The sequence below is a fragment of the Epinephelus fuscoguttatus genome, linkage group LG4 (assembly GCF_011397635.1).
Source record: "Epinephelus fuscoguttatus linkage group LG4, E.fuscoguttatus.final_Chr_v1".
In the NCBI taxonomy this organism is placed as follows: domain Eukaryota; kingdom Metazoa; phylum Chordata; class Actinopteri; order Perciformes; family Serranidae; genus Epinephelus; species Epinephelus fuscoguttatus.
Window position 1 is genome coordinate 15,744,043 of NC_064755.1, and position 19,630 is coordinate 15,763,672.

The 19,630-nt window shown below is 40.5% G+C and overlaps 1 protein-coding gene across 1 annotated transcript; it reads right to left on the reverse strand.

The window, feature by feature from the left end:
• Window positions 1-9: 9 nt before the first annotated feature.
• On the reverse strand, window positions 10-19,524 carry ttc38 (tetratricopeptide repeat domain 38). Its single transcript, XM_049574609.1, has 14 exons — window positions 19,414-19,524; window positions 14,438-14,515; window positions 14,188-14,269; window positions 11,646-11,817; window positions 9,594-9,767; window positions 7,509-7,584; window positions 7,002-7,121; window positions 6,789-6,848; window positions 6,522-6,560; window positions 5,933-6,014; window positions 5,242-5,407; window positions 2,932-3,091; window positions 2,382-2,455; window positions 10-2,009 (listed from the first exon to the last, which is right to left on the reverse strand). Exons 1-14 carry the CDS (start codon window positions 19,441-19,443, stop codon window positions 1,922-1,924), a joined length of 1,401 nt encoding a protein of 466 aa, XP_049430566.1. The 5' UTR covers window positions 19,444-19,524; the 3' UTR covers window positions 10-1,921.
• Window positions 19,525-19,630: the final 106 nt, after the last annotated feature.

The following is a 19,630-nucleotide window of genomic DNA, read 5'->3' on the forward strand; positions in this document are numbered from 1 at the left end:
AAATCTAAGAGACGAAATTTACATTGCTCTGCAATATATTGATTATGAGGTATCAGTTTTGTCAGCTAAAATAATCAGCTTACATTATGTGATTTAAAGCTGTTTACCGTGCAAATTGATCCTTCCTTAGCCCCTCCTTACTGTTGCTAGGTCAGACAAGCTTGACAAAATGAAACATGGCGACACCAGTTCCACTTGGCTGGATGCAATAGCATTTATTAGATCGTTTTTGAGCGTCAGGAAAGAAACCTTCAAGAGGCGACAGCAAGGATTACAGTATGTGATGGACGGATGTATTCACGATGTTAACTTTATTTTAGGAATAAAAATGCGAATTGAGGCTTCCAGTCTCAACGTAAAAGGGAGAAGTAGAGACTAAGGATGAAAAGACGATCGGTCAATATTGCTCCTGCGCTGCCAGATACATATCCCAATGATCCCCTCCTGGGGATTAGTAAAGTACTCTACATATTTTTTTACTGACTAATGACTACAGACCATGGTGCTGAGCTATCGTTATTCTCTCTTTACTGTAGAAAGTTACATTAGTTACTTCAGGGCTGCATTTGGCCATGCAAAGATAACGTAAGCAAAGGAAACATTAGCATTTATCTTTTCTAGCTAACAACAATTCATGTGATCTTAAATATTTGTCAGCAACTACCTCATCTGTCCTTTTCCAAATCTCTTTAACGTTAAGGAGGAAGCAAATTTGGCTGAAGTTGGTGTTCTGACATTATGCTAACTCCTCTTGTAGAATTAAAAGACTCAAAACACAGGATTGGACGTCCAATTTGTAGTGTCTGACCAACAAGCAACATCAGTTGACACACCTGCTGCTTTCCAATACACATTAAAAGGTATTTCCTGTCACTTAAGCTACTGTTTTCCTGTTATTCAGACAACCAGCTTTGAGAACAATTGCTTCTCTTCACATAACCAAATTAGGCCAGAATCATGCCAGATCCTTTGGCTCCAGTCATGTCAGGATAATGAGTTTATGTCAGGTCACGTACACCAAATATTCACACAATAAGAGTTTATGCCAGGTCATCTACACTATATTAGCTAGCTAAAGTATACATAAAGAGTTATACTAACATTAGCTAACTTGTGTTTCATGGTGAATAAGGACTAGTGTGACGGTGGGAACGTGAGGTGCTGCCATTCCTGCTGTGGATTACAGCTAACGCCATTCAAAGGCTACTGGGGTCGGGATGTGTGGACAGTTAATTCATCCACAACCAGAAACTATGGATTACCAGAACCATCCGGAAACACAAACAATTATAAAGCAGCAGCCAACAATGTAAGACGACGCAAAATAGGATTAAATTATAGTGCACAAGTTAAAGGAGCTGATGGGATCACATTTGACTGGAGTTGTACTGTGTATAATTCCATGTGCCGAATAAATGATATATTGATTGACTTAAAATGTGACTCTATATATAATGTAGTGTGTCATGAAAATTCTGACAGCCCCCCAGTCACATCTTTTAACCATCTTCACAATTTGTTTTCTTTTCAATATAGACGACGTTAGCATGTAGCATATTGAAGTCTAACAGGAAAGAGGAAAGTTGCATGGTTCCAAGCTCGCTCAACTCTTTTTGGAGCACAGTGTGAAAAGGGGCAGGGCTTAGGAAGGATCAACTGGCAACCTGTGCTTACTATTAGCTCATAATCTTGAGAAATGTGCAAATGTGTTTACATAAAAGCTTAAAAGGTCTGCAGTAGAAAAGGCGGAGCTCTTCATTGAAAAGAAAGCTGTACAAAAAGTTTCAGATGTCTTGAAAACAGTGCTGTGTTTCCTGCCGGTTGGTAAAGGAATCTCCTCAAGCCAAACACCGGCACATCAGATTATGGCTTCTCTTGATGTTTTTTGCATGGGAACTGCTCTGCGCACCTTGCAACCCGTCTAGGTGTGAAGAGCCAGCGCTGTCTGCATCAGACGATCCGTCAGAGGGGAGTTTGGCCTCATGGCATCACGCTCCACCAGAAGACATCTGCAGGAATTCAGCACAACACAGAACAGTTCAGAGATATGAACACAGATTTAGAGAGACAAGCTGAGAGGCTAGCCTGATCAATAATGAAAGGATAACACGGTGTACGGACAGGGGATGTTGGTTACATAATGGGAGCGTAGAGCTTGTGTTCTATATGGACATGGAGCAACAGCAACTAAAGAACACTTGAGTGGACAGCAGCCCCAGCAGCAACTACACTGTATCATGATGAAATCCAGTGCTTGAAATAGTGTAAGATCTCTCTTTTTCTCTTATAATCTCTCAGCAGACTTTCACATAAAAACGAGATGGCAAGGACGCACAGCACTGAAGCTGCTGAAGCTGAAATCGATTGCTAGTGTGCATTACCTTCCCAGTTTCTGGTGGTGCTTATTCTCTGATTTCAAGGCTGCATGAATGAGCAGTTGACTGAAGAGATCCCTCTGTGAACAACAGTGGACAGACCCATTAGTAAACACAACCCTGCTCCAACTCTGTACATAGTCTTTCTAGCCTTTTGTGCTTTGCTGTATGTATATATACTCTTGCACCTTGGGGAACAGTTTTCTGAACACAAAGAACATAAAATGCATGAAGTCCATCAGCATCCATCACAGATTCATTATTCATACGTTGGTGCACTGTGCTCCACATTCTCACACTATGTGGTGTGTTTATGGACTGAAAGGCTTTGGCTCTTATGCAGAGTGTTCTTCACCTCTGGCCTAGTTCACAACAACAGGGATTCCGGTTTGACTCCAGAAAACAAATTACAGTATAATCAATGATATCCAAAGAGTAAAAAGTGAAGCCTCAAGGCTGAATGCTTTTCAACTGTGCATAAGAGAACTACACTTCAGTCTGGTCTTGACTTTTTTCTTGTTCGCTTTGAGTTTACCACAGTCTCCAAGAACCTTACCTGTGCATCACTGCCACCTATATCCACTATGCTGTAGCGTAAAGGTTGCAGCAGCTCCACAGTTCGGTTGTAGTTGCCTTTGTCGTACTCCATCATGGCCTGGCACATTGGTATACCTATAGTCTCTGCCAGCTGATGTTGCGTATTGTCCCCTGGCTCTCTGCAAGGGAAAGGAGTGGTTTATAACTACAGAAAAAAACATTTATTGGTACAGCTGGAAGGTTCAGAAGCTAGTACTACAGGAGGAATGTTTTTTGGGGTGATTTTTTAAGAATGGCAAGCATATGGTGTTTGTTATATTTAGTAATTTCCATCTGTATACCACTCACCTAACCTTTTCACCAATGAGAAAAAGAAACAAAGCAAAAGATTTATTAAATTCATGAGAGACAATTATTTAACAATTGTTGAGTGTAGTTTTTGCTAGAAAACAATCAGGGAGCAATTTAACTTAACAGAACCTTTACAAACTGATTTTCAAACATTAAAGGACTCAGAAGATAAAAGTTAGTTTCCCACAACTATGCTCGTGTCACTTTTAGAATGGAAACTCTAAAATTCAACGAAATGAAAGCTGTGAATGACGGTAACCAACACATGTAATATCCTTCATTAAATCAGAATTACCGCCTTGCGGTTGTATGCCTCCGCCAACCAATAAAGTTGCAGTTACAGTTTACATCCATGTCTGTGAAAACAATGAATGCTTCACACACATCTCCCCCCTGGCAGCACAGAAGATCTATAAAATCAGCACAGCGTCAAGTTGGGCACCCAAGATTAGTGTCATCAATTCAGTATCTGACCAAATGTCTCCCCTTCTGTTCTTGAGTTATGGCGTTAAATAATGGCCAGAAAAGTGTTTTGCAGAACATTATGATATCACAGTGAAGCTGACCTTTAACCTTTTGGATATAAAATGTCATCACTTTATTATTTTCTATCAGGCACAGTCCGTTTGTTCCACCAATTCAGTTCATTTTTTCAAACTCTTGTACATGTTGTACTCCTATTGTTACCCTGTTAGGCACTGGTTTTTGCTTTTGCTCCTTGAAAACAATTCTATCTTGCATATTTGTATATTTTGCCAGGTATTTAATACTCTACTGTTCTAAAACTGGGCCCAGTGAGTGACCCTGACCTGGGGAAGCCACTGGTTGCCTGTTTGTTACTGTTTGTGAATCATCAAAATTGTGGTTACTGTATGTAGTGTTACTGTATCTTGAAGCATTCTATGGCACAAGAATTTTCTTCAACAGTTCTGTTGAATTGAATTGAATCAGGATAGAAATTCTTGAGTTATAGCCAAAAACATGGTTTGTGAGGTCAAACCGACCTTGACATTTGTCCGGTGACCACCAAATTCTAATCAGTTCATAGTTGAATCCAAGTGGACGTTTGTGCCAAATTTGTGGAAATTCTCTCAAGGTGTTCTTGAGAGATCACGTTCAAGAGATTGGAACAGATGGACAGCCTGACAGACTGGCAACCCCAAAACAACTGGGTTGGTTTATTTCTATTACAGACTGTCTGAGGTATAGATTATTATGATCTATGAAAGGCATCAACATCTGAGGAGGATTCACTTCATCGTTACGCCAAAGGTGCAATACCTTTGTGGGGCTTTCTTGGATTAGCTAATGATTAAAGTCGCTGCCTCTGACTGTAAAAGACGTTTGTGAAATTATATTATGGCAAAAAATGGATTATGTAAAGCCGTACAATCCTTCCATACCAAGGTAATAAAAGTGACATGGTATATACAGTATACATACGAGCGATGGAGTTAAATAAATGCAAAGCTCAAATACGTCTTCACTGATAACTCAAAAGTAGAGCTGTGTTCAGGAGAACATTTCTGTTTCTTACTTGGGAATTCTCTTTCAAGAGCTGCTTTCCCCCTGAAGGTGCATCATTCCCAAACACTTGTGACTTGCATTATATTACATAACACTGAAAAACATGACAATCTTAAAAGCAGTGGTTTAAGTGGCAGCTTTTCTGTGGGTTGTGCGCCGGACAAAATGGAGAGCACAGGATGTCCGTGGTCGGGTGTGCCAGAATACATTGTAACCACAAAACTCCACAGAGGCAGCAGCTGCTGGTACATCTGCTACAGAGGGAAGACCCTGTTCTCTGAGATGGACGGCAGCTCTGAATTCTCTTTCTGACTGCATCCGCTCTCTATCTCACCATCCTACGCTCTGCCTTGTTTCTGTCTTCATTTTACATAAGGCTTGTGTGGCTCTTATGTAAGGCTGAAAGAGTGTTGAGGTGTGCAGTGAAGGGGAGAAATGGTGTGGAACTTACTTAGCCAATTCCTGAAGGCCCTCCAGCAGACGCTGAGAAGTCTTGCTCTCTTTAGCTCCCAGCGACACCATGAGGAAGTGGAGGTCGTTGAACAATGTCACGTGATCATCGGTGTGAGGCTCCGTTACCTGGAGCAGCTCTCGCCAGCGGTCCTTCACGCACACACCTGACACATGCACCAACATAAACACAGAAGTATTTCTACAAGGCTGCACAAAGGTAACAAATCATAAGACAAAACAGAGTTTTGAAATCTCAGCAGGTCATTTAGTCTGTTTTGGTTTGACTAGAGTAAAAAGAAGCAGTCAGAGGTTGTGCTAATTACAGTTGTTACCTTTACTCAGATTAATGAGGTATGATAACTGACATTATCTCACCTCATTAGCAGTTTCACTTAAGACCATAGTATCTTAAATTCTCTTAAATTAGACCCTGTAGTCGCCCTTCAGCCAATTAGCAACACATTAACAAATGTTGCAGCACCTTCATCAAGCCAATCTGTGTAAATTTGGGAAAAAAAGGCCATGCATCATTTCCAGAATTTTAATCAAACCCTTATAAGTGGCATCCAAGATATCCTCTGTGATAGATGGACCGTAACATTAAAACTCCCTTTCCAATTTCCTTAATGCAGACAGTGATTACATTGCCAGCACTACCTTGTAAATTCCCATATCAGCTTGCATCTTACCCTCCATTTCCAGCCTGTAGAGCATTGAACAGGCATCAACAGTGTCCAACATGGATCCTGTGGCTTTACACCGTCTGAATACCTAAACATAGGACACATTTTACTGTTCACCTTGAACATGTAACTACCTCCACACAATGACATTTGTCAGAGAAATACAACTTTTAAAACAGGCACATTTATGTCTTTCTGGATTCCCTTAATACGAGTGTTTAAACATTCATGAAACTTGTCTGACTTGATGTGAGAGCTCCTGTTGTGCTCAGACTTATGGCCAGCAGCAAGTAACATTATGAAATGTTCTTGTATAGGACAGGACAGTAAAAGGCTTTACTTCCAAACTGTCTAACTATTTTTAGACTGGATGAAAAAATAATCAGTGTTGGCAGCTGACACTGAAATGTGTTATCACATTGACTTGACTTCCATTTGCACACAGTTGACTTTTTGACTCACAACAAGCACAACACATTGCTTTTAGCGTGCATCCCCTGTGTGTTGCTACATGTGTGGCTCATGAAAGGAGGATGTATGCACTCTGACAGGTATGTGCCACTTAGGTTTTGATGAAAACCCGACATAAACCAACCTGAGAGTCGTATATTTGTAGAGCGGCATCGTACTGCCCCTGTGGAGGAGGAAGAGGTGAGAAAGATGAATCTGAATAACTCCAGACTTGAGAGATAAGCGGGGTTGATAGATTGTGTTGCACAAATGCAAACACAAATTAATCTCACAATATAATCAACTCCAGACTTCAAATTACCCAGGGGAAAGGATATCATAAATACGAGTTCCACAAACACTCCTACTGCCAACTACTCGCTTGACTGAGAAAACTCATTACAATCTTTACCTTCTCGATGAAGTATAGAGCCCAGTGCCAATAGTTATGACTGGCCAGCACGTCAGATACCTAGAATTTAACAATACATATTAGAAATATTTTTCCTTAGGCTATTGCAAAGTGTGATTTGATTTATTGGACAAACTATTCAGAACTGTACAAGGTTGCTGAGATGAAATTCATCAGAAAAACACAGTGCTGAGGAGCAGTCAATGCTTGTACCTGCCAGTCTTTCTCTCGACTCTCCATGAACTTCAAGCCTTTGTCCACCTCTGCTTTCATCTCACAAACATGGGCTACAGAGTGGACAGCCCAAGCATCGTCTGGAGTCAGAGCGAGGCCCTGCACAAGAGAGTTACTCAGTTTGAGGTGAGGAGAGGTAATACAGATGCAGAAAAATGCTACATTTCTTACACCACAATAAAATGACTATTCAAACGTAATGGCATGCTCAAGTCTCAATTTCTATCTTTCGTCTGGTCTAAGATGTTCCTCAATCTTCTTCTCAAGTGACCCTCATGTCAGGACTATTATGTATGCATTACGCATTCAGCACAGCAGAGTCGGCCCGCTGAGGGCTGGATGAGCTGCTTATTATCGGTGTTCGACAGCAAATTACTTGGCGAATTGAACTGACACAAGCAGCACAGGCACAGACTGCCTGGACCGCCTAGTTACAGTAATGGCAACAACGTGTACAGCAGACTATAACGGAGAAGAAAATCTCACCTCCATGGCTTCTTTCTCAGCCTGGTCATAGAGACGAGTCTCAAGGAGACCAAAGGAGTACAGTCCCTTTAGATAGCTGAGGGCACACACACACACACACACACACACACACACACACACACAAAACTCTCATTACGAAATCCAGGATGGAGAGAACTTTTCAGTTTATCCAGGATGATGAAAAGCAAACACTGGTTTTGTGAGCAAACAAGCCTTGAGCAATAACAATGACAGCTTTGAGAGTGATTTGAAGTGACCCCAATTTGCTTTTTAAAAAAGTCAACATGATATTCGGTGTCAACTTTTGTGCACCATCCTTTACTTTTGATCATGCTGGTAACTGCTTTCACATTATTGCCATGTAGGAATACGGGCTTTTATTTTCACTGTGGTAATGTTGTTGGATTTGTCTCCATAACACAGACATAGCTCGAAGAAATCATTGTTGTGAGGCATGAATGTTATCATCAAATGTTAAAATATGAAAAGGATTTTGTTTGGTCTGACTCATCTATATACTTCGACTATGTGCTGTTAAAAGAAAGATGTGAAAGAAAACAATAATTCACCTACTTCAAGTTGTCACCCATAAAGGGCAAACATGATTGTAGGGTGAAGACCGAGGCTACCCCCCCGTGTCTGAGAGATTACCCTCTGCAGGACAGTATGGTTCAATCACCACAACACTCTTCTTGAAACACCTTCTACCTTCCCAGAACCACTTTCCTGACAACCACCAGCTAACCAGCCATCTCACTGCACTGTATCTACACTATCTGTATTTGAACATCTTTGTGTGATTTTGATGATCCTGTATCTGCATACGGTCTTATTTTTCTTTTTTGCCTTTTTTTTTTTTTTGCATTTATGCACATATTTAGTTCATATATCCATAATTTTGGGCCATGTTCTGTGTCTTCATAGAATTTGCACACATTTAATGAGCTACTCCAGAAAAATGCCAAATCTGCATCAACTGATTTTCAACTTGGACGCAGAAGAAACAAGTTGTGAACACAACATTAATATGATTAGCCATATTCAAACCATCAGCACCTCATTATAATGCTTGGTGGGTAATTGTGCAATCACTTTCTGTTGCCTCAAAATGGCGCCTGACCACACCTCATGTTAAAGGGGAACTAATGTTTTTTTCAATCTGGGCCCTATTTTCCATCTACTTTCGTCTAAATAAGTGATAGAATGTTCAATTTTTGACATTTCTCCAGTATGAAGCTAGGGCTGACCTGTCTGCGTCCCGTGAGCGCACGCTATATTAAATAATAGGGCACTCAGACAGTGTCAAACAACGTCAAAATATGTCCACTAAAAGTACATTTTTTCACACAGATAGGCTCGGATTGTTAGTATAATTATCCGACAACATAACAGAAAGGAAAAATGAACGTGTTTACCTTTAGCTGGATTCGGACATGTTTTTCTGCCTGTTGCTGCTCCCTCTCTCTGCTCGTCCGCTCTTAAGTTTCAATGAGCGCTGCCTCCATGTACGTCCGTGTACTCCGTGTTCAAATAAATACGGGCGGTCATCAAATTTAAATGGTTCATCCAGATACAGTTGGTCAAAACTGGGTAAAAATTCGGACATGTTTGTTGTGGCAAGTCAAAACACTGAAAGTGAAAGTCTGGCTCTGAAATCTCACGTCTCGCAAGATTCTTCTTCTTTGGTGTTTTACGGCAGCTGGTCTCACGAGCCATCTGAATTTGATGACCACCTGTATTTATTTGAACACGGAGTACACGGGCGTACATGGAGACAGAGCTCATTGAAACTGAAGAGCGGACGAGCAGAGAGAAGGAGCAGCAACAGGCAGAAAAACATGTCCGAATACATTTGCTAGGACAGTTGCACTGCACTGTAAGCCACTTTGTGCCGGATGTAAGGTAGTGCCCTACATGTCTATTTTGCATGCATTAAAATTTGTCTTTTATATATTTTAAAGCCCCCCTTCACTCGCATTACATATATCTATAAACTAACTAACCACTATATAGCCACTGAGTTTCTACATGTGATTATAAATTTATTCAAAATACTTCTCTTGTAATGTGTGCTGTCTTTTTTACCCGTAAAATGGCATATGTGGTTTCCAGTGGGGCAGCACCCTGGCAACAGAGTCCCTCATCTGAACTTGGGCTCCCAAGTAGAAGTAAGAGTCGTGAGCAAACTTGAGAGCCACCATATCAGTGGGGTGATCGACCAGAATGTCTTCCCATACGTTGCAGGCCTTGAGAAAATTTCTACAACAAACATGAGTCATTGTTAAAGACAATAAAGCAACGACGGACAACAGAATGAGTGTACCAGGAGAATCACAAAGACGTCAATATGCTTTGTGCTGAATGCAGGGAATTAGAGGCCCTTGAATAACAAAAGTATCCTCCAAGACAATATTGAGAATAAAATGTTCTCTCAATATTATAGTATATCATACTTTACCGTAGGGAAATAAGACGCTGCAGACAGAATACAAATATTACTTACTAGCCTGTGAATGAAATATACAGAAGAGTCTTTGGCACACAATATAAGAGATGAATGTGGATCTGAAGCATGTGACTGCATCACATGGGGACAGACAAAAGGAGCTTGGGGATGAATGCATATTGCCTGGTAGATAAAACATTTTTGTAGTCTTGTGCTGTCTAAAAGACTTCTTTCACAGGCAAACTATCTCCTCTGGCATGACGATAAACAAAACTGATCTCTTCTCTATTTGGATCTAATGCTGACTGACTGCGCTGCACCCCTCACTTCAAAACATGTTATATTAAATCAGTTAAAACGCCTCTCTTCTGGTCAGATTTATAATACTGGCACTTGTTAAAAAGGGGGTAAAAATTAACTCAATAGCTCAATTATAATCAACAATCTGTCTTGGACTATTTTATAGAATATATTTCACATTAAATCCACAACAGGATGACTTCCTATGTGATTGTGACAGTGTTTATAGAAAAAAGCAGTTGTATGCAAGTGTTTTTGATATGACCACCAGTGAGCACCTGAGTCTCAAACTGTCAAATTTACTCATAAATTTTATGTTTTCAGGCATTAGCACTTTGACCTTTCAGTTCCTTCTAATTTAATTTACCATAACTTAAACTGAAGAACATTTAAATGATAAAAATTTCGTCCTGTCAGTCATATGTCGAATGTATTAACTGAGATCTTGGATCTACTTAGCAAACCTTTTTCTGTTGGGCAGCTTTGGGTTGTCCATTTCCAAATAAGCATGTAACTATTTGTTTGAAGTTTGAAAATGTATTCAGTAGAGCTGATCTAAATGCTTCAACTGTTGCCATGGTAATCAATGTCCAGATCAGTATTCAAATGCTGAGTTTTCCATTTGTTTTGTTTTTTGAGTGAACTGGTGGAGGAGATTGCAAGAAGGGGGCCAGTGTCAGACATGACTGAAGTCAGTGTCCTCAGCACAGTCAGTGACTTCCACGCCATACAATTAAACTGGCTGTCTGATGAGGCGAAGGAACAGGTGAAACACAATGCAGACCCTTATCCGTGGCTTGCAATTGTAGTGAAGCGCTGGCTTTGCATCTAATGATGTGGCCCAACCCACAGCATTCAAGTTGTTAATAAGTTACAGAAACATTGCTTGCAAAAGTCCACCTTCCAACTTCTCTTCCCGCTCTCTATTGCTCTGTCACGCACATGCAGCGGTGCCAAGTTCTTCTAAAGTCAGGTTAGGTTGGGTTGGTGTTGGCGCTTCCCATCAAGGCTTTGAATATTTGCAGGTAATTATCACTGAAGCTTCGAAGGCCCAAAAATGGAATTCAAGACAGCCTTGGTATTCCATTTCTATGCCATAAGACCTTATCTCATAATTAAATAATCTGCTTTTAAATTAATATTTTAAATAATGACAGTGTTTAATTTGTTGTTTACATGATGACTAACAGTTTTTATCAATATTTACAACTTTGATCCATCATGATTTCGTAGCTTATCAATGCATGTTTGGACCCAATGTTACAACGACAAAGAGCACTTGTAGTCTTGAGATGCCTCTTTCATAACCACTGACCGCTGTAGGGGCTGAATTATTTTTCTTGCCTCTGTTCTGACTGTATTTCCTTTGACCACCTGGCTCTGGATCTTACCCATGTGAAAAGAGCTCCATGGCCTTGACATGGAGCCTCTCTCTGGGATAAATGTCCTGGCTGTTGGCCAGCTCCACTGTTCGCTTCACAGCACTGGCCAGACGCTCATTGAGACGGGTGGAGGTTGCTGTTGACACCAGCTCCAGCCCCGTACTGATCACATGGCCCATAACTGCAAGGAAAATAGATAACACTGGTATTTTCTTCTGGACTTTCTCACTGCAATTCAACATGATAAAAATAATTAGAGGCACTTTTCTTTTCAAGCAGAGCCAGATATGTAAAGGGGCACATTAAAGTAAGTGCAATTTTTGTTCATGGTTAATGAAAACAGGAGTCAAAGTCCGAACATGATTGCACATACTTGGCCAAAAAAGATGATTCTGATAAAGTGTTAATTTTAAGGGATACTATGCAGGATTTTCCTTAACAAAAAAAGACCACCGGCTGAGATGACATGAGACAGTTTGCTCCAGTCACAAACTTTCTCATTTTACAGCTAAACAGTACACTAAAACCCATTTCTGATAACACCTGAGGTGAGACACAGGCAATGCAGTAACAAAATTCTTGATTCATATTTGATTAGCGCTGCCTAGTTTGACAGTTTGACTGCAAATCATGAGCAGTGACTGAAATAACTGACTCCTCGTCTCTGATTAGTTGTTTTTATTCATGTGTAGCATTAGGGGCTCTGAGAGGCAATAGAGTAGGCAGACGAGTATGTTTTTTTTCCACAGATTATCTATCTCAAGTGGATGTGACAGTTTCAGCAATTATGACACGGTTATTTTTACAAAACCTTCCAATTACAGCTTAAAACAATCTCTGTAAGGCCAACTGTCCAACATCTTAATTAATCTGCAACAACAACAACAACAACAGCTACAATAAACATTTAGGTGGTTACAAAGTTACTAATAGTTCCAAATATTGTTTGACAAATGCATGGTTTTCCAATGTCTTGATACTTGGCCAACTTTCAACACGCTTTGTATCATAATAATGTTGGAAGTATGTGTGAATGAACTATAGTAAACTTCCTTCCATCTACCCAGTGCCTGGATCTCCCTGCTCCCACTCCCGGCTAAACTCTGCTTATTGACAGGTTTTTCTGGCTTTCAGACTGTTGTTCAAACTACAGGCTATACTTCCCCATTTTTGCATTTTAGCTTACCATTGAAGTGTAATATGAGCTCATTTGTTATCACCCTGCAGCCATTGTGTCAAACAGGCGAGTTCACTTTACATCACCTACTAGCTGGAGCATTTATTGGTCTGGTGCAGTGCATTCTGGAAGTTGCAGGTTTTCTATCTCTTGAGCAAAAAGAAATGCCACAGTCTTTTTCCTCTGTTTCCTCTGGTCATATGGCACCAAATTCAAAAGTATGTGTGTCTTTATACTGCACAGACAGTCCAGCAGTGAAATACTTTTTAAAAAATATTCAGTTCTTTTAACTATGATTCATGATAATATTGTTGTTCATCTTAAACCTAAATGACCTCAATTTGTTTTCTTTATGTAACCATAACAGACAACACTTAAACGGTCTGATCCTGTATTTTCAGTTATAGTCAAAAGCAGCCTCTAAGTCCTCGGGAGCATCAATAATTGTTGAACCCACACAACAACAGCTTGATTCATTTGCATGAACAACCATCAAACATTTAAAACACTTGATGAGAGCTCAAACTCAACACACGGTGATAAACAGCAGCATCTATAACATCAATTACAAGTCACACAGATGCTTCGTTTAACAGACAGGTACTGATAAACTGCTTCACAAGGCCAACAGGTCAATGCTTTTGCCAAATAAATGACAGCACAGAGTCACTGCTAAATATCCAAGGCTTCATCATGTTATACAGGCACAGCAGACATGCTGACTCGTTAGAGCAGGAAAAGCACAGGTCTAACTATAACATTAATTATACAACAGCTCCGAAATTGTATGTCATTCCACTGAATACCTGGAGCCGGTTCCCCAAAATGGATTGAGGTCGTTAGTAATGTATAAATCACACCTGTGCTTTATGTGCACCTAGGGTTTTTTTTTTAACATATCAGAAATCATGTCGTTAAAAAGGTGTATTTGGAAAGTGTCTGTTGAGCTGAGTGTGAACTTTGCCTTCACAGGTCATGGTCGCTTCTGTTTATGTGCTGAGATGACTCATTATGACTAGCCAAATTTTCCTTTGTTCAATGACCCGAAAGCACGAGAGATGATAAGCTTTTATGATTATTGCTCCCTCTAACTAGATCTAGGACTTTGAGGAACTGACCTCGTCTGTGTTTATTTATAGTGTAGGGGGTCAAAGTCATATTTAATTAGGCTATTTTAGCAGTGGATAAATTTAGCACTGTTACCTTCATCCCTTCCTTGTGTTCTTACTCTGAACTTTAACACTGATTCACTGTTGCCTCGTTATATATAATTTTAACTGTGCTGCTGCCTGAGGTTCCATGTCTCATTTGGACCTGGTAAAGTAAAAGGTTAAATCAAAACAATGAATAATGTTTGACCACAAATCTATTTACCAAAGTTAGGGTCAGCTGCCTTGATTGCAGTAAAGCATCCTTCCAGTCCTCCCAAGGTTTCATCATTCCGCCATTTCACAAACTAGGAGACAGACAAAACTGAGATGTTAAGTGGAATTTTCTTTTCACTGACATATACAGTAGTCTACAGACAACATCACAGTGTGTATACTGTATGTGTATGTGGAGGGCAGAGGGTTTCTTTTTGTTTGTTTGTTTGTTTGTTTAGTGAAAGCTATGTGGGCTTTACCTGAGAGAGAATGGCGTCAAATAGTTTGCAAGCCTCATTGCTGCTGGTGGACAATGGAAGACCTTCAGCACTCCACGCCTATAAGAAACAGAAGCATCACGATCAGTGTTGGAGAAGCTAGTTTAAAAGAATAGCTTTGCAAGCTACTATTTACTTCACACTGAAGAAGGTTGAACCACAGCAAAGCTACCCTAGGATGAAATGTACACTGCTCAAAAAAATTAAGGGAACACTTAATGGTCACAGTATAACACCAAGTCAGTTAAACTTCAGGGATATCAGTCTGTCCATTTAGGAAGGTGGATCAGTTTCACCTGCTTTGGTGCAAATCAAAGTGACAACAGGTGCAATGGAGAGGCAAAAGCAAGACAACCCGAAAAAGGGAATGATTTACATGTGGTGCCCATAGACTGAATGACTGATTCTCCTCTAGTTTTGCTGTTGTCCTTGTCACTACTGGTAGCATGAGACGGTACCTGCAGCCCAATCGGGTTGCACGGGTCCTCCAGCTCCTCCAGGATGGTACATCCATACGTGTGGTTGCAAGAAGGTTTGCTGTGCTTCCCAGCAGTCTAAAGAGCATGCAGAAGATACCGGGAGACTGGCCCTTATACAAGGAAAGCTGGACAGGGCCATAGAAGGGCATCAACCCAGCAGCAGGACCGGTATCTATGCTATCTGCAAGGAGGAACAGGAGGAGCACTGCCAGAGCCCAACAAAATGACCTCCAGCAGGCTACTGGTGTGTGCATGTTTCTGACCAAACTGTCAGAAACAGACTACATAAGGGTTACATGAGGGCCCAACGTCCTCTAGTAGGACCTGTGCTCACAGCCCAGCACTGTGCAGCTTGATTGGCTTTCGCCAGAGAACACCAGAATTGGCAGGTCTGCCAATAGCATCCTGTTCTCTCCACAGGTGACAGCAGTTTCACACTGAGCACGTGACAGGCGTCAAAGAGTCTGCAGACGCCGTGGAGAACGTTAAGCTGCCTGTAACATCATCCAGCATGACCAGGTTGGTGGTGGGCCAGTGATGGCCTGGGGAAGAATATCCTTGAAGGATGTCATAGCCAATGGTACCTTGACTGCTGTTAGGTACTGGGATGAAATCCTCAGAGGTCCTACACACAAGAGAAACCCGGATTCAAGGTGTGAGGTGTGAATCTTTGTCAGGTATGACGAGAACAGCCCAGCCTACATGGTCTACTGTCCTGACAATGGGAAAGTGCAGAAGCTCAGACAGGTGCACTGGAGCATAGACATACACAGACTGACGTGACATCAGATAATAATAGCCTTGAGGTGAAGAACCAAGCTAGCAAGACCAAGCAAAACCTGTTGTGAGTCTGGGACGTACTCGGGACCAAGTTCCTGTTACTATGCCTGAAGTGAACAGCCAAGCTCAGACATGACCATGAGTTTATATCCCTCCAGAGTGAGGAAGAAGCCAGGTTATTTAAGTGCATAGGTATCTGGTGAGGAGAACGATCAGGTACTGACTAACACAGATTATTGTGACAGATTAACGGGTAACGTACCCCTAATATTCAGAGAGGCTGTAACATCATGTCACTAAAAGGAATGGATTAATGCGATGAATGACGAAATGCAATCACTGAGAGAAAGTGACACATTTACCCTCACCAATTTGCCTGAGGGTAAGAAAGCAGTAGAGGTAGGAGGTACAGTAGAAGGGTATGCTCTTAAGAACAATGCTGATGGATCTGACAATACAAGGCACAACATGTGGCCAAAGAATACACTTAAAAGATGGATGCAGACTATAAGGAAACCAGTTCTCCTACTTCTAACCTGAGCACCGGAGCAATATCTGAGTGTTGATGCAAAAAGCAGCACAGGAAAATCCCGTTTTACAACAGATGGATGTCAAAACTGCCTAACTACATGCACCGATAGGTTGCGATATTTACATGAACGACCAGGGGTTTATGAGGGGGGGTCCAAGGTTCCAACAGGCATTGAAAATCTGGAAAAGTCATGGAAATTTTACAGTGACATTTTGGCTGACAATAAACTCACCTCTAGTATGTGTCTATGTGTGGCAAGGTTTTGTGTACCATCACATATGTTTCTTCATTCTCTGTGTTCTGTCTCTCCCTACATGTATGCCCACTAGATGAAATTGTGTTTGAATATGATATGTTTGAAAAACACTGGGTAAGTGGGGTAAAAAAATGATTATGGGTCCTTAAAATGTCATGAAAAAGTTTTTACATTTTGTCCATAAAATGTGCGGGAACCCTGGCATAAACAAAAAGTTGGTGTATATAAAGTCCCTATATCGCAATACAGGGGAGGAATTGGAACAAGATGCTGCACTTCATACAATATCCAACTGATCACTGTGTTTAGACCAGGGAAACAGAAAAAGAAAGTGATCATGTTAATATGTGTTGATGACTTGATCATTGTTGCCAGTGATGAAAATGCACTTAAGATTGTAAAGAAAATGCTCTTAGCGAAAAATTCAAGATGAAAGACTTTGGTAAAGTGAAACATTTTCTCAGTATTGATTTTCACCAGAGTGATGAATGTCTGAAAATTTCACAGAGGAGATATGTTGAGAAAATACTAGAAAGGTTTGACAAGCAAGATTGTAAACCCAGAGCGACGCCTTGTGAACAGAAGTTAAATAACAGAAAAACACAGAGATACAGTGGGTAACCTAATCTATCTGGCTACATGTACAAGTCCTGGTGTGAGTTTAGCAGTGAGTTAACTGTCATAGCTTTTAACTGAGCCAACAGAGGATAAATGCACTACTGTAATACATGTACTGAGACACCTGAAAGGCACAAGTGAGAAAGAGGTGTGTATCAGAAAATGTGACTATGAGAAACTATGGTTACAGGCGAACAGTCAGTGATGCATAATGGGCAGCAGATGTAACTCACCGATAAAGCACAACTGGTTATTGTGTGAGCCTAAATGAGAAAGATACTGATTTCACAGTTCATACCGTCACCTTGTGAGGCTGAGTGTATGGTGTTAGCTGCAACCACAAAAGAGTGACATGGACCTAGTAGCCTAATAATTAGGGGTGGGAATCACCAGAGGATCCATGACACGATATTATCACAATACAATATCAATTTAAAGGAGAAGTCCAGTATAAGACCAAAATTGTGACAACTGCTCCTTTTCGGAGAATTTGGCTTTCCCCTGCCTGGCTTAACAGGCAGATTTACACATGTCTATGGCCGTGTGTATATCTCCTTTACGTGGGTGTCGCCAACTGGCAGGAAACCATTGCAAAGATGGGACACAGAAAAGAAGTACAAGAAGAAGGTTGGCGTTGTGTTCAAAGACATCGTACTGCGAAGGTTGTTTACAACAAGTAATCCAATGTGCAGTTGTTTAAACTCATTACAAAACTTTTTTGTTCATTCTCGTAGCACTGTCGAGCCGGCACTTTCACTGGGCTAAAAGACTACAATGACTACAACCTTGTCGTAAACAACCCCCTTTCCATTTCCGGTGGCGTATTACTACCAACGGACATTGAGGCTTCCTATAGAAAATCAATGGATTAGACAAAATGTCGAATAAATCATCAGAGAAACCACAGTTTGCTACTATTTTTATGTCAGAACATCACCAAACACCGCTGACCACTCGGTGAGTTTTGGCTCCGAAAAGGAGCAATCGTCACAATTTTGGTCTTAACCACTCTATTTCATCATAAACAACCCAGAAATGGGGCTCAAAGTGCAAAATACCGGACTTCTCCTTTAAATATGTTGCGATATACTGAGTATTGTGATTGAATATACTGCGATATACTGCAATTTATTACCTTTTTTTTTTTTTTTTTTTTAAAACTGTAAGTGATGTCCCCAAAGGAAAACTTTGTCAACATCTGTTTTATCTAGTAAGATAAAGTTTTCAGTCTGTTCCTCTCACTTAAGCCATTTTTTTTCCAGCAGCAAAATGTATGTAGTGGACTGAAAAAGCATTTAATTATATTATTCTAAAGTTTAATTTGTATTTGTCATATAAATAATTTATACAATACAAAAATACTTGACACTGTGTGACAGTACAACACTGCCACACATATATATGTTTGTGTGGCAGTGTATATGCTATATCGATTTTTTCCTCCCACCCCTAATAATAATAGATACTCCTGACTAATCAAGACCTATAATATTCACGTTTAAGTTTACAAAGTCTGATAAATGCATTGCCTGAGCATACCTTCACAGCATTAGGGCAAAAGGGGTGGGGCTGGTCGAAGGACACTGAATTACAGTAGAGAAGCAATATAGAAATAATATAAAAAATAATTACTTTCCTTTTATGCCCCAATATTGTTTGTAGTTCCATTTTTTAACTACCAACAAATTACAAAAAAATAACTACTTGAATCACTGTGCACATGTGAATGCAGCTTAACTACCAGACAGCTCCTGCAAAATGAAGTGCAATGACTGGTTTAGATGCATGTACTTCACTATTCCCTGTTGGGATGCAGATATTAATAGTATATATGTAGTGTGTAAGTTGTGTATTTTTACACAAATGTTGCCACCATATTACTGATTTTCAAATCCGCCTGAGAAAACTGTGCACACGTCACCAACCTTCAATGTAAACGGGTTTAACACTGATAAAGCCTCAGTTTTCAAGGGCAGATAAGCCCGTCCTGACAGAAGTTCGTAGTTGAGACAGTTATGAAGGACATTATTGAATGAGTGACTTAGCTGTATGTACATTTTGTGTCAACTCAGAAGGCGAACACAGTTAAAACCAACCCACCCCACAACGTCCTCTCACGCTTATGTTTAACTTTACTGTTACTTTCACTGATGCGAACATTAACTGCGACACTATAGCTCGTGATTTTTAACCCTTATACTGCGAGTGTCGGGTCCTCTCTTGTGCTAACTCTTTGCCGATATATTTATCTTGTTAAAGATGTAGCTACTTTTTCTGAAGCCCCAACACTGACCTTACAGTCCCTGAAACTTGAAGCCAGCATGATTCAGGTGGAGCTTTCACTTCCCAAAACTCTCAAACTCACACTCCAGCTGCTGCTTCAAGCTAATAAAACGAAATGAAGCCGGAAGTCATCTTTAGCTTACTTGCTCGCTTTCAAAATAAGTGCATGAACAAAGCGTGTAAAACATATTTGTGTCAAAATAACGTATACTGTCAATAATACACTT